The sequence below is a fragment of the Epinephelus fuscoguttatus genome, linkage group LG8, assembly GCF_011397635.1.
Source record: "Epinephelus fuscoguttatus linkage group LG8, E.fuscoguttatus.final_Chr_v1".
Taxonomy (NCBI): Eukaryota; Metazoa; Chordata; class Actinopteri; order Perciformes; family Serranidae; genus Epinephelus; species Epinephelus fuscoguttatus.
The window spans coordinates 9,228,300-9,250,008 of NC_064759.1; the positions used below are offsets into that span (position 1 = coordinate 9,228,300).

Consider the following 21,709-nt stretch of genomic DNA (forward strand, 5'->3'; position numbering starts at 1 on the left):
TCTTTTTTTCAACAAAGAATGAACATGGTATTGGCCTTGTGCCAAGTGTTTTTCCTGCAGCATCTGCTCTTACTGCTGTGTGCCCATTTGCAGGCGAGTACGTACATGCAAAACAGATTTATGTAGTTTGCCCTTTACCTAAAGAATCATACAGACTTATGTGTTTTAAGGTGGGTCTACTGTATGCTTTATCAGTGTGTACGTTCAGTGTGTGCATTTCAGGTTATGTGTTATGATCCCAGCAGCATATGCCACATACGGACAAGCAGTCAAACATTAACTGACGGCCTCTTCACTCCCTCTCCCTGCAGACTGCTGCTTAATCTACCACAAAGCTTCTTAGAGCCAAGATTTGCCCAGTTTAAAATGTTCAAAAGTCCATTTCAGGGATAAGAGCTGCAGGAGGGTTTTCTCACTGCAGGAGAAAAAACTTTACAGTCTATCACACACAGTGCAGCTGATGCTCTCCAAGGAAGAAGACGACGTCTAATCTGTGCTTTGAATTGTTCCAGGTTAATGAGGAGCTTCCAGGTGGACGGATGCTTTCTTAGGATTAAAAACAAAGTGTGAAATTGCAGACACTGGTTATGTTAAATGATTTTAACAGGAAGAAGAATATGAAATGTCCCTCTTTGGCGCCTCCCAGTGGTTATATCAGGAAACACACTGTAGCAGACGGACTGCACTATCTTTATGTGGTTTTATTGTTTCTGCCACCACAACAAAAATCCAAGTTGTGGTCCCAGTTGTTCCTCTAAGTTCCAAAAATTTTAACCCATAGCTTTAATTTTGGTGCGTTTCTAATATGTTCACTCTTGTTTATTTTAGTTTATTTGTGATGCTATGCTATCCTCTTCCTATCTTCACCCTTGTTTCGTCAGTGAGTGTTCGAGACACCTTGGTTTAAATTTTATTCAATTGTTTGCATCTTAAAAAATACAATCACTGTAAAGGATTTGCTCTAAATTATTTAAGCTGCCGTCACATGGAGTCAGGGAGACGGTAGACGACAAATGAGATATAATTTTAGTAGATGAGAGCAGAATGGTAAAAGTAGGTGAGGCCGGCAGAATAATGGTAGACCTGCATTGCCATTTGAAGTTCAAATATTTGAACTTTTTGGCGTCCTTCAGGATGGAATTTGAAACCAGATGTTGCCTAGTTCTTTCACACAAGGCAAGACTTTTTTGTAACTGACAAAACAATGCCGTGTGCAGACGAACTTACAAAAATGAGACCAAATAAATAAGTAAATAGTAGTAATCAAAAGAACAGACCCTAAGGCCCAAGTGTAGCAGGTCAGCAGGGGTAGTTACTGTGGTGCAAGGTGGTATATTTTAGGATTTTGGCAGTGTCACACTGCATCACAGCTCCTCTTGGAGTATCTAGTTTGGGCGTTTTACATTGAATTGCCCATTGAATGCATTTCCTTGAGGGGCTCACAGCATGACAGTACACAAAGTCCACATCAGTCAGGAAATAAAAAACAGTACATTGGTTCAGTCGGTAAGTTTTCCACCACTAAGTTACTGCACAACTTTTATTTGAAGTCTGTTCTATATGGCGTCATGTATTCAATCCATCCTTAAAGCTAAAAGTGTTTCAAGAAACCTCTCAAATCAATTAACTTCTTGTTTTTTGAATGTCCTGTGTTTGTGTTCAGGTTGTGCCATGAGCTACGGATACTACGTCATGCCAGACTGCTGGGTGAACAGCTGGCTCCATCAGCATTTTGTCCCCATTGCCATTGGAAACACACTGTTCTGCACCAGCCTGTCCTGCTATTCCAGGTAAGAGCCTGCTGCTTCTCTAACACCTCTTTGCTTCTGGCCAAGAATGTGAAAAACTCCCTTTGGAATATTTTGCATATGTGGGATTCTTGCTTTCAGGAATTTAGGTAAAATCAAGTAGATGTTGTCAAGAAGGTGGAAAATGAGTTATTTCTTTAACATTACAGGCTCACAGGACTGAAAACAGCTTTCAGGACAATTACTTTTTGTTACACAGATCTCCACTACGCAACAGCATTTGATTATATAAATGTGACTGATTTATGCCTGGAAGGTTTTAGTGTTGCCCTCAGACTTGTGTTGCCAGGATGGAGACTCCGCTGAAACAGCATTTACGCCGTCATGTGACACCTAAACTCTCCACTGACACTCAGACAAATAAAATTCTTTCAGGCTAAGCAGCTCTGAATGACCTGCTGCAAGTGTTACTGAGCATGTTGCTGCCATTATTGCTTAGGTGTAGATTCTGTTATTTTCATGTTTTACAGACATGAAAGTAACAGGACTTTAATTAAATGCACAGCTGTAATGTGAATCATAAGTGCAGCAGTGCCTCCAGTAAAGGAGATTGCAATCTGCCATAAAACAGAAAGAAGATAAAGCAACTATGCACGGTTGACACAGGAAGCACTCTGACATTTACACCATAAACTGATGCAAGAAAAGAACAAGCTGGTGCATAAATATTCACCACAATGCAGGAAATGAAGTCTGATGCTCAATATCCTTTTGGGGAAGACTCCCTGGATCACATGCGTAACATAGGTCCCCTCAAATGTTAAAAAAAAATCTGCCTCCCTGCATTATCTATCGCCTGATCTGCAGTAAACTGATGTATCAGTCTGACCTCAGTTGGTGCATCTTATGAAGATTTATCTGTCCTTAAATCAATATGTATTTTAAAGTATAAAACTAATGCGAAATTGATTAACGCTGTGGTTTTCCTCTGCGCTGCTGAGTGAGAGTGAGGAGTCAGTGGCAGTTTGCCTTTCACGAGTATCAAGGCAAATGCTGGTTTCACTTATATGCAGCTCTGCCAGTGTCCACTGGAACGTTAGACACCAAGGCCAAAGAGTAATGTGAATAAAGAGTCTCAAGCTTGTGCAGCGAGAGTGATTTCATGATATACACTGCAGGCTGCACTGAGACAGGAGAACTAACTCATGCAGTAAGTGTAGCTCGACTGATACAGGATATTTAAGGCTGATATTGATATCAATATATGCAGATGTTTAGAGCAGACAGTTTGACGTATATTTATATATATTTTAATTGTGACCAATATATTGTACATACTGATGGGACGTTTTAAAGTTGAGAGGTTTAGGTTGAGGTTTAAAGGTTTGCAGCACAGGACACAAAACTACAACATAAGTATAAAAGTATCAAGTAGGTCTAAATCCATTGTAGTTTGGAACAATTAAAAATCTTTGTGGGCGGAGTGAAAAAGGCCTTTCAAATGAATCTAGTGCTGGAAAATTATTCAGATCTTTTTATTTATTTTAGGGCTGCCACGATTAGTCGACTAATCGATGACTAATCTACTATTAAAATAATCGGTGACTATTTTCGTAGTCGACTAATCGGTTTGAGTCGTTTTTCATTGAAAAGCACTATAAAGGTACCCCAAAATACTCTTACTGCAGCTTCTTACGTTCAGATATTGGCAGCTTTACACACTCTCCTGTAACAGTGAACTAAAACCCTTTGGCGTGAGTATGAAACAAGACATTAGATGACGTAATTTTGGGGTTTGGGCGAGACAGACTGACATTTTTCAACATTTTAACACATTTTTCGATGAAATGGTTAGCCGACTAATCAAAGAAATAATCGACAGATTAGTCGACACTGAAAATAATCGTTAGTGGCAGCCCTAATTTATTTAGGCTATTAATTCATACACAGAGCATTAACAGAGAGGCCGAGGGAGGGAAGGACCAAGAGACACTTTGTCCTCGTTATATACATCTTGTATATGAAACGTCTGTGTTGTCGCTGAGTGTTGATGGAGAAACTGTGAGGGAATGAGTGGGGCAGAGCTGTGAGGAGTAAACCCAACTTGACCCTACATTGATATAAACGGTGCTGTCTAAATGTATATCTTGCTGTCTGTGTCCACAGGTTCCTCGAGCTGCAGTTCCCAAAGAGAAGTAAAGCTGTAAGGACCGGAGCGTTTATCGTTCCTTTTATATTTGACACCGTTCCTCTGTTTTACAGGGTGAGTATCAGTTTTGTCTTCAGGTCTGCTTTTATCAACACATATTAAGTTGACTTTATGCACATTTACATTCTTCTCTGACTGAATTTGAATCTTTTATTTCCACTATGAACTGATGTGTTATGCAAAAGCCACAGACTGTGTTGTTTTGTGTCATTATGTAAGTGCTCGGAGCTGATTAGTGCCGGGCTGTGATACTTTGAGCAGGACTTTGGCTCAGTAACCCAGAAACTGATTTCCTTTCTCAGTCTTAGACAAATGTATTGCTGCCATCAATAAATCCCTCTAAGCACTGGGATTGTTTGTGCAAATACGACTTTCTTTTTGTTCCTAACCAGGTCAAAAATGCTGTTAACAATGCTCTAACCATTACTGTTTATAATAGTTACGTCCACATGTCTACTATGTTGGTTTCTAGTGTTGTTGTGAATATATTTAATTTTACAATCATGTCCGTAGATCCTTCTGTGCTTGGGGGGAAACTGCAGCTCTAGCGACGCCTTGTCCAGTCACTGTTATCACCTCCTCTTCGCCTTCCTCACCTGTTTCCTGTTCACCGCCCACCTCCCGGAGAGGTTGGCCCCGGGCCGCTTCGACTACTTTGGTATGTCCTTCATGGATGTTGTAACATTTATACAATGATAAAATCTTGACTCTCCCTACTGTAAGTCTGTAAGGAGATGCTTTATCCTGAGTTGCGATAGAGAGTTATAGAGAACATTTTCACAGCGAGGTTTTACCCTCCTCATGGGGCTGTAACTTTTATATTTGCTGTCTTTGTCTGTGCCTGTTCTTGAATGTTTTCCTCTCTGACTACTGGACAACTGACACAAAGCTCAGTATCAAACAGGCTTTTATTTGATAGCGTGTAAACTTTCCACACAAACTTTTCTGCCAGTTTCTTTGCTCAGCGGACAGTTGTTTACCCTGGTAAGGTTTCAAACAGGTTGTGTTTTTTTATTTCTTGTCTAAAAATCTCCTGCACCTGTGGCACACACAAAAGAAGACCTGCTGTGTTTGTTACTGATTGTGCCAAAGAAGAGAAAGGCGAGATGGTTTGCTAGCTCACTAACAGTAGTTAAAACACAGTAAAGTTTAAAGGAACACTTCACCCTCCAAATGATCATTTGTATGTCAGTTACTCACTCAGTGTTCATGAAGAAAATTTTGTTTTCTTGCATGTCTCCGTGATGAATGGAGCATTAAAAGAAACAAGAAAGTTCTTGATGAATTGAAGTGAATGGGGGCCGCATTTAACAACAGTAAAACCATCTCAAAATGACCGTTTAGAAACTTTCACACAACTCATTTGGTGTAACCCAAGTCTCATTCATCCAGTCTATGCTCATTGAATCCACAGGAGTCTTAGCTTTACAGTCATACCCAATTTATGCAATCCCAATACTATTTAGATATCCCAGTATGTAGAAATATTCAAATATAAGGGGAGAAAATGAGACACTGTACTGCATGCAGAAAACTGCGCAGTTTTTGCCCAAATCTACATGGGACGAGCATAAAGTGGGCATATCTGTAATCAGTGGGTAGTTGTAGAATCAATTTTCATTTAGAAATATTGAGGTGAAAGGAGAAAGGATGCCTGTGAAAATGTCCGTGCCAGTTTTCCCTTGCCATAAACTTTGGAGCGTTATTTAACCTCCTTCCTAACAAGCTAACATGACTTGGTTGGTACCAGTGGATTCCAAAAGTCAGGCCACTACAGCCTCTGAAAAACAGTAATGTCGGTCCTCGGGGTAGAAGAGGTTACCAGTACTATCAGTTAAGGTGTGTGCCATATTCATTCATTCATTCATTCATTCATTCATTCATTCATCTTCTAACCGCTTCATCCTCTTGAGGGTCGCAGGTGTGCTGGAGCCTATCCCAGCTGACACTGGGTGAGAGGTAGGGTTCACCCTGGACAGATCACCAGACTATCGCAGGGCTGACACATAGAGACAGACAACCATTCACACTCACATTCACACCTACGGACAATTTAGAGTCACCAATTAACCTGCATGTCTTTGGACTGTGGGAGGAAGCTGGAGCACCTGGAGGAAACCCACACTGACACGGGGAGAACATGCAAACTCCACGCAGAAGGGCTCCCCCACCCTGGGTTCGAACCACGAACCCTCTTGTTACGAGGCGCAGTGTCTGATATCATGTTTAATATCATATGAAAAATTCAGATCCTGCATATGACGTCATACTGTTACCCACGGCAACAACAAGCATGGCTAAAAGCAAAATTATAAGTAACTCTGCAGTGGTTCCAAAAAGAGGAGCAGCCTCAGTAGTGTGGAATAAACTGTGGCGTCCTGAATGTTTTATGAACAGCCCCGGACTTCTCAGACTCTTTTAGCAGCTTACCGCTCAGAGGGAACTCATTCAACGGCTCCTCTGGCAGCAGCACAGCGTCTCTCCCTCTCCTCTCTCGCCGTGCGCACACGGGAGTCGGTGTCGTCAAGTGATTTTGTCATAAACCTTTGGTAATGTAAACCAACGTGACGCTCACAACTCAACCAAAAAACAACATAAATGTAAATGTGTGATAGTTGTGGTATCATAACAGCCTGTCACAGGTTACAGCGTGATGATTAGAGGAGAAATGGCAGAGCATAAAGGTCCAGGTGGAGAAAAAACCAACTCAATCATTTAGGATTTTACTTAAAAAAGGAAATCACCTGTTGATTTATATATATATATACATAGATCCCAGGGGACATTTTTGTATTTGGGAGCTGTTTAAATGTGTAATTAGGGGTAGGTTTTATTTAGTTTGAACTATTAATATTGTGTACAGAATCTGAGTCTCACTCTGAGTTACTGTTGTTGTTCACAAACTAAAGACATGAGAGATACTTTTAGTTTTTACTGAATATTTGAAGAACTGTTCGGGTGACATGTGAACTGTCACTTATTTTGTTGCAATTATATTTTCTTAAATGAATAATCTTTTTTTTTTTTACTAATTTATTATATAGTCAAGAATATCAGGTCATATCGCTCACTCCTACTATCAGTCTAGGTGGGGTTACATATAGAATTGTACGTACAGTATCAGATCTGAGGTGAAGGTAGTAGTAATTTTAGCTCCCTCCCTCTTCTGTCTCACAGAATGAATCTTGTCTTCCCTCCTCACACAGGCCACAGCCACCAGCTCTTCCACATCAGCGCCGTGGTGGGGACCCACTTCCAGATGGAGGGCGTGATGGCAGACATGACGTCACGGCGGGCGTGGCTCCTGGGCCACGGAATGATGCCCTCCTTCCTGGGGACCATCGGGGTGCTGGTCGCCAGCCTCGTCCTCAACCTGGGCATCATCGTCATATTCAGCGCCCCGCTGCTGTGGAAGCGCTGCCGCACCTCCAACCAGCCACAACGGTCAATGTGCGGGTGCAAGGGGCAGTGAGGGCGCGTTTTCCACCAACAGCCACAAAATGGCTGACTCACTTTCCAAAGGAAAGGTTTGGGCTGTTTGTGTGTCTCAGTCTCAGCAGTGTGTGTTTGAGATGACTATTAACAGTTCACAGCAGTGCCCATTTAACACCAGTAGTTTTCAGACTTTGATACATCATGGTCAGTGCTAAAGGATCTCTTTAACGCGGTTACACACCTAAAGTATTCGCTCATGTGTTTACACAGCAGCTGAGGACCCAGCCATATTTTACTGAAGCCTTTTTCTGATGTTACATTAATCTCAAATGTGAGAAAACATGTACAAAATGTCCGTTTAATTTATTTTTAATGTTCCTCAATGTGCATTAAAAAAGGCTCTGGGTTGAAGGAAGCATGCTGTCGTTAACACAACACAAAAGTGCCTTAATGTAGACCTACACTTCATTTCTAATGTTTACAGTAGTTTAAATCTCAAACTGGAAACATCTAATGTCACAGGTGGCAGGGATTATATTTACAATTAAAGATGCTTTTTGTTTCTTGCATGTACTAGTCCAGGATCTCCTTTACTTTAATAAGGATGTACTGAAAATATTCTCTGTAACTGGACCACCTGGTTAGTGCGGTTGTGCCGTGCGTGAAGGAGTCTTCAGCGTGGACGACCCTCATTCAGCCCTACATAATATAATGCAGATTGAGTTGCCGGCTCTTATACATCCACCTATTGATTCCGCTCTGCATGGACTGGAATTGATTCGCAGGTCATGTGGTTCTTTTTTTTTCCCTGATTGCCTGCCTTATTATGAACCCCACAATCTGCCCTCAACGGGAAGAGGGGGAAAGAAAGAAAAAAAATGCTACAGCGCAGCGGTGATTAAAAGACAGGTACCATTTTTATAACAGTGCGTTTCCACGGCAACGCTATAGTGGCCTCATGCCCCCTGAAGGTCTTGAACAATTTTTCTATGTTCTGAGCAAACGGCACCATTTTCCTCTTGTTCTTCCATCACATCTCTCCTGAACATTTATCATGTGCGATAAAGCACTTAAAAATCAGAGGCTTTATTTAAATTGTATAAGCTTTTGCAATTTTTTCCCAGTCCAGTTGAATTTCCAGCACTTGTGGTTTATTACTTAAGAGTTAAGAAGATGGAGATATGGTGAGGGGGGCGGGGGGTATGTTTACTTATAGTCTGGGGTTATATTAATACGGGGGTCTTTTTAGTGTCGTAGTATTATGGTGCATATATAGTATAACAAACCAGTAACACTCCTTATTTACTGTGGTTATCCTGTTGTCCCGTGAGACTGTCGTTACATTTACCACTGAAATAATAATTACAGATTCATAGTATTGTATTTTTAGGTGCATAAACAGAGAGGAATGTGAGTGTTTTTCATTTCGGGGAGACCCATAGTACCATAGTTTAAGTAACTATTACAGTTCTTGACAAATTAATAATTCACAAATTGCAAATTTGTGATTCATTGTTTTCTTAAAACAAGTGAAAAGATTATATAACTTCAAAAGTTTTCTTAAAAAAAAAAAGTCTATTAGAACTGAAAATATTAGTTTATTCATCAATTTAGTAGATTCACAGAAGGGTCTTGATGTTAAATTAATAATTGGAGTCACATTTTCAGGCAAAAATGCCAAATATTTTCTCCTTACTGCCTCTTATATGCATATATTATATACTTGTAAATTGAGTATCTTTAGATTTTGGCCTTCTTGGGGAAAAAACAGGGAGTGAAAAACAATTGATTATTAATTGAAGTAATACCAGAAAATTCTGGAAAAAAGGGTCAAATTACCTGATTTTTTTTTTTCACTTGTTTTAAGAAAATAAAACTTTTGGGTTTAATTATGGACAGAAACAACTTGATAATATGCATACATTAGATAGTTCCGTGATGATATCATGGTAGCAGGACTGTATATGCAGCCTGTGCTTATTGTTTAGTTGGTTTCAATGGGAAAGGGGGTGTCACATTACTAAACTGTCGTAGCACTAACATACTGTAGGTACAGAGTTCAGCTATTCTCATTTTACTTGACAAGTAGTTTAAAGGCTCATTTGTGTAAAGCAAGTTTGAAAGCATGTACGGCACAAATTTACACCTAATTCCACCAGTAACACGACGTGGCTAACACACACACACTCACACACAGACGTCTTTTAGCTGCGTTGGTTTTAATAAGAGGGGAAAATGTATGTGATATTATGGGAGTGAGGTGTGTCACAGGTCCATGTTGGATGCTGAAGTAGAAATGTTGGATGCAGAGTGAAAGTGTAGTACCACAGTGAGCACACACACACACACACACACACACACACACACACACACATGCACACACACTTTTGTATTAGAGCAGGGGAGTTGTTTAGGATGTTTTCAAGGTTAGTGTGCAGAGCATAAAAAGTCACGTCAGCCTTTATGTCGCAGACAAAACGGAGCAGTGTTTACCCTCAGTGGGGTTTTTCACCAACTCTGTTTCTGTTTTATCTCCACCCCTGCCGAGCGGGGATCGATTCTTTTATTTTCTCCACAGTCATCATCTTACAGCGTTCCTCGATTCGACCCTGTTGATTCTTGGAATTGCATCATTACTGGCTTCTGTTGTGGTTCTTTGTTATCGACCCAAACTAGTTTGGAACTCATTTATTTCTGAGCTGCTGTTTTTGCTGTTTTTTTTGTCATGTCACTCATTCCCAGCCGTTCGGTGCCTGCACTGTTTTTTGACGATGGTGAAGCTCAGAGATGCAAAGGCTTCCACGTCAAATAGATCAATGCTGATGTTGCCTATTTTGTTTTGTTTTTTTTTTACATTTATTTAGACCAAATTATCAACCCAGGCCCAGAAATTCTCCAGACCAGGTCACTGTTAAACCGTGTTGGTTTATCCCTCAGTGGAAAAACAGATTCAGGTTGTAATTATCAGGAAAACTGGGCACTTTTCTTATAACGACCTCTGGAAAAAAAGAACACAGCGCATTGAAGGATGTTTGAAAAGGTGAAATAGAGAGCAAAGACGAGTGCGGGACGAACCATTTGATACAACAAGAATTCAAATTAGGGTTTGAAAGAGTCATTGGTGCCTTTTTTTATATGATGCTGTTTGTTCCTTGTCTGTTTAAAAAAAAAAGACAACAAACTACTTTTAAAATGTATTTGTTCTTTGCTGTGTATAATTTGTAATTTGCTACTTTGTTCTACTAGACTTGTGTAATAAATTAAGCCTTTTATAAGTGTAATAATTGTCACTGGGATCATTTCAAGCATCTTAAAAACAGAGCGCTGCCTTTTACATTCATACAATATGATCAACAGCAAATTCTCAAGCTTATAGTCGGCCTAATTTCAGCTGATATACTGTCCACATCATTACTATATTAGCACTGTGAGCACAGTATACATGTATGCTGACGACTAATGATTGTTTTCATTATTAATTAACGGTTTTGTATATAAATAGCCAGAATAAAGGAGGGAAAGTTTAATTTCCCACAGCTTTTTTTTCCAAAACCCAAAGATGTTCTATTCACTATCATATATGAAAAAAAGTCTATTTTTCCTTTAAAAATGACCAAAACAGATGCTAATTTTTGTTTTTTTGTTGATTAATTGACTAATCATTGCAGCTCTACTGTTTAATACACAACCTGACCTCATGTCTGTATCTACAACTGTGCAAAATACTTGTACAAATATAAAAACTGTATTGTCTTTGGGTAATGAAATGTAAAATGTTGCCCAAAAATGGACATATGTTCTTTTTGTTGGCAGACATTGCAGATTCGTCACACCTTTTGAGTCTGAACAGTGTGTGTGAGTGACCAGCAGAGGGCAGAACAGCACAGTAAGAGTTGAGCAGTTCATCACACCTATCCGCTGATCAAAAAAAAAAAAAAAAAGAGCTGCAGCATTGCAACAGTGTGAATCCCCAAAGATTTACCTGCAGGAAACCCAACCCAGGTATTCACAAAAAAACACACAGCAGAAATGGTCAGTGTGACAAGAAAATGTAGTCTATGTCAGATCTTCAGCCTTCAAACCTGATTTTCTCTGAAATTATCTGAAATTCTTCGACTTGTTTTCCATTGAGAATAAAGAGCCGAGGTCTTGGAGTTGTCGTCCCCCCAAAAACTGAGCATTAAAGACTTCATTTTCTGCATTCTGTTGAATTTTATGCACCACCGTGTGCCTTTTCTGCATCATGTTATGGCAGAAATGTCACAGTACTTCCTGCTTCAACCATGCAGAGTGTCTTCTTCATGTTTCAGTTTTATGGCAGAATGCAACTGTTACTTTTGAGGTTGCAAACTGCCTCCAACTACTTTACTGAAGGTATTGTTGCACCCAAGAGTCATGTTCTAGTCTTCTGTTTTTACTGGGGGGTGAATGTACGGATATGGTGAGGGGGACATGTCCCCTCTGTCCCACCCAAAGACTATGCTGAGAGTAAAGGTGCTTTTGTGTAACGCAGCCTTGAACTGAGTGTCAACATCCTGAGTTAAAAATGAAAAAATAAGACTTATCACTGCAGAAAAACTTGATTTCATTCTACAGAATTTCACCACCCAAAAAAGCTGATGTGAAATGATCTCTTACTCCTCATTTGCAGATTCAGTTCGTCACAATGAGCAGCTTTAAGAGTGAACAATTTGGAATTATTTGATCTATTAAACTATCTGGACTTGCAAGCTGCAGGCTGCACACAGCTCAGTTCAAAGGGTAAAACTGTACACCAGCACACATAGTGCAGAACTGAAAGCCGTGACCTCCAGCTCAAGTTTTTTTCACCGTTGCACCTCTTGTCTTCTTTGTAAAGGTTGCATAGATTCGTGTGCTTCGATCTAACTAAAATAGTTTCAACATATTTTGCAGTTCTCTTCCTACTGAGTCACCGTGTTTAATTCCTTACAGGATGCATAGAAAGGCTACAGAGTGGCTTATTATTAGCGGTGGACACAGACCAGAATGAGTCTGCGCTGACATTATCATGGAAGAAATAATTACCATAAAAAAAATCAATATCCTGCATACATGCATTATACGACAAGGTGGAAGATTAAAAAGGAAAGTTTCCTGCTGCAAAACTCTAATAGTGGTTCCATTTTAAAAATGGCCTCATTTCCAGCTCTTATTATAGTCCTATCCCATATCTGACCAGGCTGGAGACTCGAGTGCTTATTAAAAAGGTTCATTCTGAAACCACAAATGGAGCCCTTAAGGATAACAGGGACAAACACTACAGTGTGCTAATCCTATCTGGCCCAGAATCTGCTTGTAGACACTAGAAGAAACAATAAGCCAGACACGAGTCCTCCAAGTGTTTTCATCCTCCCGGTTCACCAGAGGAGGTAGAGAGAAAGAAAGAGACAGAGAAAGGGATGATAGCATTACTCACAATCCATTACCACTCCCTGGAGACGCTCTGCATACAGAGTGATGGAGGGAGGGTGGTGGTGAGGAGGAGGAGGAGGAGGAGGAGGAGGAAGAGGCGGGGGGTTGGTAGTGTGAGGTAGAGAGAAGGGTTTGGTTTTGGAGGGTGTTTGTTTGCTGGAGGCCCGGCGGTAAGGCAATATGAAACTTGATTATTCCTTTTCAATAACCATCTGCTGAGGATCCCGCCGAGACGTCGCAGGTTGCTGATTAGTTCGTCAAAATAATAGAAGGCTCTTGAATAGCCTTGTTAAGATGTCTAACTTTAAGTACAGTCGGCAGCCCAAATCATTGTTCGCTCTGAAGCACACGATAATGATGGATTGACTGATGCAGAGGGATGTTCCTGCGCAGGCTGCAGCCATTTTTTAATCAAGTTTGTTTATTTTTAAGGGCAGACAATATACAAAGTGCTGGAGTAACAATACATGAAGATATATTTTTTGACATTAATACAGAGTATGTACATTTACTATTTACACTTAAAGGCACAGTTCACCCCAAAATCAAAAATGCATATGTTTCCTCTTACACATAGTGATATTTATCAGTCTCGACTGTTTTGGTGTGAGCTGCAGAGTGTTAGAGATTTCAGCCGTAGAGATGTCTGACTGGAGACAACATCACAACTAATTATGTTATCTTAACTCGCCCTTCCAATTTCATTGCAAAAAAATGCCTCAAACTTTACAATGTGCTTTGTTTTTTTAAGAAAAGCTGCTGTGAAATGAGCTATTTCATGCTGCAACTATTCCAAAAACAGCAAAATCCTGGAGGGCCTGGTTACTAACTGAGTCGAGCCTTTTTGATGTCAGTGTGAGATTGTTGGGACCGCTCATCAGCTGTCAGCCACCATCCACCACCACAAACTGTTTTTGCAATTTTCATATGGCCCGCAATTTTATTGCAAGAAAAAAAAATTAAAAAGCCTAAAAATACTGCAGCATGCATCCCTACTTTTTAGAAAATCTGCTGTGAAATCAGGCATCTCAGGCCGCAACAATCCCAAAAATAGGCCAGCCCTCAGCTTGTGGTGCTCAAATCACCAAAAAAAATACATTTAAAAACTCAGCAGCAATGTCTCTTCACAGAAATCATGATTTGGTTACCCAAGATAATCCACAGACTTTGTTGTGAGCAGTTTCATGTAGGAACTATTTTCTTTCTACACCTGCAAACTGTATCACTGAGCAGAAGGACGTGTGCATCTACTCATGGGCGAGAAGCTTGTGCTTGTGACAGAGTGAGATGTAAACATTAATGGCGTCCTCCTCGGCTGAGCTGTAAGTTAGCTAGCTCAGTGGTGCTAGGTGAGCTAACAGTAGATGCTGCTTCCTTCTGCCCAGTGATACAGTTGGTGGGTGTAGTTCGGTAGAAAGAAAATAGTTCCTAGAGTTGTCTTGCTTTGGTCTGAATCAGGGACTAATTTTGTTACAAGTTGTATAATTGCCTAGAGTTGGTTCGTGTTCTCATGGCAGCATTTGCAAGCGGACCAGATCAAATGTCTTGTGTGAGAAAGCTGCTCTTGATTGGCCAGAATTTCCATGTGGGAAAAATCCAGGAAGTAAAGCAAACGCTGAAGAAGAGTACACTTGCAAGATAAATGTGACACTTTCTAATGTCACAGTGGAGGGACAACTACGCAGGTTGATTTTAGCACTGCTCATCGTGGACTATATTGCTGTCATTGTTCATTTTAGTCAAACCATACAGTTTGAAAACGAGGCGCGGCTCCAACTAGAAAACAATGTTTTGATGCATTGGATGTGCTGAATGTGCATATTAAGGCAGTACAGGAGGAGGTGCACATTAATAATCCTCCAGGACTGTAACATGCTCATGTTTAACCCGAACAATGTGTCATGTGTCTGCAGTTGGTTCACATCCAGGTCAGAACACGTTCTCACCACAAATGAAGCGCACCAGAGTTCATTTGTAACCAGACCGAGACCACCTCTTCAAGAAGGTCTCAGTCCGGTTGTTTTGCCGTGCACCTGAGTATGATTGCTGTGTTCACACCTGCCCAAACAAACTGCATGTAGGGGGCAAGCAAACTTGAATTTGATTGAAACAAACCAAACAGGGCAGGTGTGAAAGCACCCTTAGAGACAGGCAGGTTCAATGCCACTCTAGAAGATAAAAGGGACATACTTTTGTAGGAAAATTACCTCCATTTATGTCGATTTCTTTTGGTTGGATAATCATGAAAAATTTGAGTTATTTTTTTTGAAGGGGAACCTTTGTGTGGCAGACCTTGTTTGCTAGGATAAAAGTCAGAGTATTTTGTTTGGGGACTGGTATTGTAGATTGATAACGCAGCATTGGTGTCTTGTAAACCCATGTGGGTTTGGCATGTTTTTGTGCATGACACAAAATAAATCAATCAATAATACTACAGAGAAGGCAGACATCTCTAAGGCCAGTAACACTCAGCAACTCACACCAAAACAATCTAGACTGATAAACAGATCTACAGGTAAGAGGAAATGTATGTATTTTTGATTTTGGGATGAGCTGTCCCTTTAAAGGCATCACAGCGGTTTGTACACTCAGTCTTTCCCCCTCTAAATGCCCCATTTGGTTGATAATAAACTTTTTTCCCCCACTCACCTCCAGTTTCTGTTTCAGTGCCATCTGGCCTTCTCTTTGACTCACTTTAATCCATCTGTTACCTCTAAAACCATCTCCGTGTGTCCCCTCCCCACCATCTTGCCCCCTTACCGAATTTCACTGCAGTGCTTTGATACTGTAGGTGGTTACGTTAACATGTTAAACATCGCTAATTTGTACAAAAGCCACTCCTGAGTGTGTCGCAGGCAGGCCACAGGTCAAACTGTAGTTCTTTGGAAGCATTTTTTGTACATATTTGACAGCAAAACCGACAGCATTAAATGTAAACACACACTTATATGACATTTTGTTCATGATTTTGAAAAATACTCATATGATACACTGGATTTGACACGTCAGAAACAAACAAGCTTTCCAAGGTTTCGATTGTACAACTTTGATATCTTATATACATTTACTGAAAGCCTTTGAATAACCTCCCATATCAAAACTTATCCAAAATCAGTGACTATACTGTACAAGTGACTGACTGCTTCACCCAAATCAGAAAAATTGTTTTCCACTTTTGACTCATGATGTGAAGTGCCCTCCTTTTGTAATCATTCATTTCATTTTCTAATTGCCTTTCAACACAAGTGTCGGCTGTCGAGTCGTATTAAATGCACCACAGCTCAGCTCTCAAACCTGCGCAGGGACTTCAGAGCCAAAATCCCCCGACAAAAACCATCATCTGAGATCACACCCTCAACAACATAAAGCCCATATACAGTTACTTCAACACTTATCCATGCATGTCCCTCCATCTGTCTGATCCCACTTCAGATAAACATTTAACACTTTGGTAAACATTTGACAGGTTTCCAGAGAGTGACGGGGCAGTAAACAGGGGACGGGGTCGAGCCGGGATGAGGCAAAGCGGGAAGGTCACTGCAGACAGTTTGTCCATCAAAGCGTCGAGGCTGGGAAAGCAGCAGCAGCTGGGAGAACTGGGACATATTTTTCAACTTAAACCAAGAGGAACCTGTGTAAAGTAATTACCCCTGATTAGAATAATGGAATTAAATGTTTTAGGTCTCAACCTCCCCAGCCTCTGTCCTCCACTCCCTGGTTGGTTCTCGGCCCCTTTAGCCCAGGATGTCCAGGTAAACCGGTGGGTTCTTGACCAGGGCCAGCAGACGGCTGTGGATGTCCTTGATGACCATCCTCTGCTGGGGCTCTCTCTGCCAGCAGCCCTGCATCAGCAGGTACACCTCCTTGGGGCAGGTGCGTGGCCTTTCCAGTTCTCGTCCCTGCGTGATGCATTCAATGGCCTGTAGGGGTGGGAATTTAAAAACTAGAATCATAAAAACAACCAATCAGAGCCAAAGTCTTAAACTCAGATGTTAATCATGTCAACAAGTGGTCATGAGCTGCAGTCAAGCTATCAAATTAGGCAGTGCTGATCAAATATGATTTAATTTTTTTTTTTACTGTATTGCCTATTTCTCGCCTCAGATGTTTTCAGAAACATATTTCAGTCATATTTAGCAGTGAAATGATAAAGTTTGCGTGGGCTGTGCTTCATTTTTAGCTTGACTGTTTACAACATGGCGGCCGGGTCACAGACGTTCTCATTTTATAGCTAAACAGTACACTAAAACAGTGGTTCCCAACTGGTGGGTCGTGGTCCAAAAGTGGGTCGCAGGTCCACTCTGAATGGGCCGCAAGTGACTTGTGAATGTGTCAAGTTTGTAGAAAAACACACTTTAATTGTAAGTACAGTAACTTTCCAGCACAGAGCTGTGGTGGAGGTTTTTTGTGAAGTGCTGTAAAGTTTAGTTGATTCAAAACACACATTAAACACACATTAAACATGGCTTAATAGAGACAATTTCAAAAACAAGTAAACAAATCAGCTTCACTATAACTCGCAGCATTCACAGACAAACAACTGTCTATTGCTGGACACATTTTCCCCACAAATACAACATGCTAATGTTTTTAGCACAAGCCTATGGCATTTTACATTGTATAAATTAGCATAGCGGCTAGCAGACATTTCCTCTACTCATATGAAGCCAGGGACAACAGCAACATTTAAAAAAGGTAACGTTTGCAACTCACAAGGTTCACCGACAAAACAACTGTCTTATACTAAACATGTTTTCCAAACAAATACAACATGCTAACGTTATTAGCACAAGCCTATGGCATTTTACATTGTATAAATTAGCCTAGTGATGAGCAGAGATTTCCCCAACTCATATGAAGCCAGGATAAATCACACACAAAACTTAAAATGCTATTTTTGTGGAGGCTTTATTGTCTTTGCAATTTATTGTTTCTTATCTGTGAAATTAAAGTAAATAAAAGCTTTGTTTCCACTGAGGGAAATGGTTTCAGCTTACAGAAAATAGACAGTTGGTCTGTGTCGCCAAGACACCTAGTTACATTTCTGGTGAGGTGCACAACAGGTTAAGGCATAGGGTACAAAACAGGCTCTATGTTGATACAGAGCCTACCACGTAGGTATACAGCGTCATTTGGACACAGAAGTATAAATTTCGCCTTAAAGGGAAAATCAAATGTGGTTATTAGTCATAAATGTCTTTTAAAGTTAGTGCCAATCCACATGGTAGATGCTGAGATACCATAATGGATAAGAGAACATTTTCCACTTCTGGGGATGATTCAGTTTTAATTCTCAGGCTGTGCTAAAATTCATTCAGCGGAACAGTGGATGCTGCACCAAGGACATATTTTTTTAACTAACAGATACTTTTTGGTAGAACAACCTTTGTATCTCCAGATTTACAGATATGTGTCCATTAGCAGGGACCTCAGGGACAAATGAGAGCAGCCAAAATATGAATAACCTCCAGCTCAGACTCTAATGGCCACAATGACTGATTGAGTTCACACGCTCTTGCTGCTCAGTGAATAAATCACTGTCGAGGATGAGAGAGAGGATTTCGTTGTGCTCTCCATTTGAAGGGTTACTGACTCAATCTCTTCCCCATTGTTAACCTTGGCCTGATACAATGAACAGAAGAGCTCTGTCAGTGCTGAGCCAATTCACACCAAAATGGCCTGTCAGTCAGCCTCACAGCTCAGCACAGAGAGTCACAACGGCTGCCCCAAAATGGCCGCTGTCGCCGAGTCAGTATTTTGGGATGATTTATCTCCGCCACTGCATGTTTAGGCAACATGATAATTTCACCTGTCCCTCATTGGCCGAGACAGATTGGGTTAACAAGGTTAAAGCTCATTGGCCCTGGGCAAAAATGAGCGCCAATGAGATTAGAATTGAGTGCCAGAGAAAAGTGATCTACCCTTCTCTTGAAAGGAGAGAGGGTTTGGGCCTGTAATAGCACCGCTGTGGTCGCAGTGGAGTCCCACGTCTTGGTGCTCCGCCTGAAAAGGCTAGACTGGACTGCCCTTAATTACTATGAATTTATTGATTAGTTTAAGAGCGCAGAGCGGTGAAAAACTTCAGCAGCATATGCTCTGAAGTATCCACAGCTACACTGAAAATGTTTTGTTCTGCAAGTTTGGATTATCTGAAAGCAGCAAGACATTTCAGGCTGCTATTTGGGCTACAAATGTGTTTGCACTAGTACGTGTAGCTACTTTAAGCTAATTTGATATATTTAAATAATTTTGAAGCACCTATAATCAATATTTTCAAACAAAATGACAGTGTAAAAACAATGCGAAAGGGGTCACTCTCATCAGTCTGTAGTTTCCCTCTCCTTTACTGAGCTTTATGACCATTTTCAGATCATTGTTTAGCTGTCAGACTTGTAAAATTACTGTTTTGTTTCCTCTCACTATCTCACAGCAGTGAGTTTTTGCCAACAGGGAGATATTTTTGGTCAGAAAGCCTTAAAAAAAAACCACAATACACTTTGTAAACTCTTATCAAAATGTAAACCTTGTTGTATTAGCTGTAACTGACAGAAAACATCCCTTTACATTTGTGTAAAGGCACTGAAACCATGTAAAGTAATGTTTAAAGTAATAATTTGACATTTTGGGAAATACGCTTACCAGTTTTTGATTTCTTGTAGAGAGTTAGGTAGAGGAGAAGATTGATACTACTCCTATATCTGTCCATTAAATATATAGCTGTTGCCAGCATAGGATTAGCCAGCCAACCTAGGTGATAAAGTTTGCTTACCAACGCCTCTAATGCTCACTCATTAACAGTTTGTATCTGTTTAATCTGTACAAGATTAAGTTTAAAACAAAAGTTTTGGTTTCATGGAGGGCGTCAGGAGGCCAGTTTTTGGTAGCTGCTGAAGAATTCTAAAGGAATATTTCAACCCCCAAATGACTGCTTGTATATCAGTTACTCGCCCTGTGTTACGTTGAATTCCTTGAATAATATTTCATTTTTTTCACATGTCTCCTTGGTGAACGAAGAATCCAAAAATGGCAAAACAGCTACAAACAAAATACCTAAATAAAGCAACAAAACTGTGTCAAAACATCTACTTACAAACGCTGTTGGATGATCAGTACATCCCAAACAGACAATCCTTCCTAACAGGGAAGTGAAACTTACCAGTGCTTTCTTTAAGACCAAACTCCATTGACAAAAACAGTAATTTTACCACACTGTACACAAGAGCTACTGGCCTACCGCTGCCTAAATCAGTCAGTTTGTTTGAGTTGTTATGTGACTTTTGCGTGTCATTGGGTTAATTAGGATTGAGCAAAGTCACTCAAAAACACAAACAAACTACCGATGGAGGCAGTAGTAGACCAGCTGCCCACATGCTCAGCAAGGTAAAATTACTGGTTTTGTCAGTGGAGTCTGGCTTTGAAAAGAGCAGAGACAAGTTTCACTTTTAGTTCAATTCGTCCGAAAGAGCTGTCTGTTTGGGAAGTACTGACCATATGACTGGATAAATGAGACTTGAATTATGCTGCACGAGTTGTGTGAGAGATTGTAAATGGATGTTTTGATCGTTTTGCTGGTACACACTGTCAAGAATTTTCTCAGTTTTTGGATTTTTCGTTCACTGTAGAGGCATACAAGAAAAACATTGTCTTCACAAGTTCAACTTAGGACAGGGTGAGTAATTGTTATGCAAATAGTCATTTGGCAGGGAGAAGTATTCCTTTAACAGCACAGGAAAAACAGTAACAATTAAGCAGTACGTATCGTCTCTCCCATAAACAATGCAGGTAAAGCAGTAAGAAGCTAACCAACAAGTTCAGTCATACAAGATAACTCCCTGTAGTTTCTTTCATCCAGTTTAAAGGCACAGTTCCCCTAAATTACATACACACTCAAAAAACTTTAGCCACTGTAGCCACTTAGATAGTTTCAGTTTCATTTGTTGAGGTTTGGAGGTCAAATTCAATTACCTCATGCCAAAATAAATCCTGATGTCTGACGGGAAATCTGAGCGCACGGCGTCAAGTTAAAACCAAACAGTGAAATATTAAACTATGTCTACAACAGCAGAGAGAAAGCACTCTGCCAAGAGACTACTTTCCCTGGGCGGAGGCACGGTCCGTCCCACTGTCCAAGCAAGTAAGACATTTAGTTTACTGACGTCCTGTTGTTTGTCTTCTCGGTTTTAAAGTGCCGTCTGGAAACCAGATCATTCAAAATCCCATTGACTTTTATGACTATGCAAATAAATAAAAATCCATCCTTGGAACTGGACCACATATGTCTAGATAGAGATGGTCATTTAAAAAAAAATGCACACAGTCATTTTTATGGATATGGATTACACCAAGCTGCCTGCAGTAAGGTTTCATAGGAACTGTAGTTTTTTTGTATGCTCACAAAGTAATCTTTGTTAATCTGTCTTAAAATCACACTTGCCTAAATTTTTACTACTTTATACTAAGATTAAGTTACAGCTCTTATTTCTTGGCCAGGTGCAAGCAACCAGTGCTCAGAGCTCAGTGTGTGATACTGACGCCAAAGGCACCCTTAACATCTTTATGGGAAGCAGGCTTTCAACTAAATCCAGTGCAAACCCATCTGGTGCAATATTTGACGCTCAGAGCAACTTATCTATGTTGTGTCCCAGTCTAGGGGAACAGGAGTGCAACTCAGGCTGAACCAAGGCCAAAACAACAACTTTACATACTATACAATACAAAACATGTTGCGCTCGTGCTCCCTTAGACGGGTGCATAACAATGATGTTTTAAGTAAAGTCCATCTAGGTGTCGGCAGGAGGAGAGGTGGGCTGGGCTTACCTAGGTGTAGAGCCTGTGTTAGTTTGAAAGGGGGCGTGCTGACATAATTAAGAGAGACGATTGGAAC

General features: G+C 40.5%; 2 protein-coding genes across 4 annotated transcripts in view; one reads left to right on the forward strand and one right to left on the reverse strand.

The window, feature by feature from the left end:
* The window catches only part of paqr6 (progestin and adipoQ receptor family member VI), a 40,505-nt gene extending 29,829 nt beyond the window's left edge, over positions 1 to 10,676 (forward strand). For all 3 annotated transcript variants that reach the window (XM_049582927.1, XM_049582930.1, XM_049582928.1), the window contains exons 5-8: positions 1,664 to 1,790; positions 3,915 to 4,011; positions 4,471 to 4,615; positions 7,164 to 10,676. In XM_049582927.1, the coding sequence (XP_049438884.1) occupies positions 1,664 to 1,790; positions 3,915 to 4,011; positions 4,471 to 4,615; positions 7,164 to 7,429 (635 nt within the window). In that variant the 3' untranslated portion in view covers positions 7,430 to 10,676. The remainder of the gene's footprint in view (positions 1 to 1,663; positions 1,791 to 3,914; positions 4,012 to 4,470; positions 4,616 to 7,163) is intronic.
* Positions 10,677 to 16,559: 5,883 nt separating this feature from the next.
* ntrk1 (neurotrophic tyrosine kinase, receptor, type 1) overlaps positions 16,560 to 21,709 on the reverse strand; it is a 56,436-nt gene continuing 51,286 nt past the window's right edge. The window contains exon 17 of the mRNA XM_049582917.1: positions 16,560 to 16,745. Coding sequence (XP_049438874.1) covers positions 16,560 to 16,745 — 186 coding nt within the window. The remainder of the gene's footprint in view (positions 16,746 to 21,709) is intronic.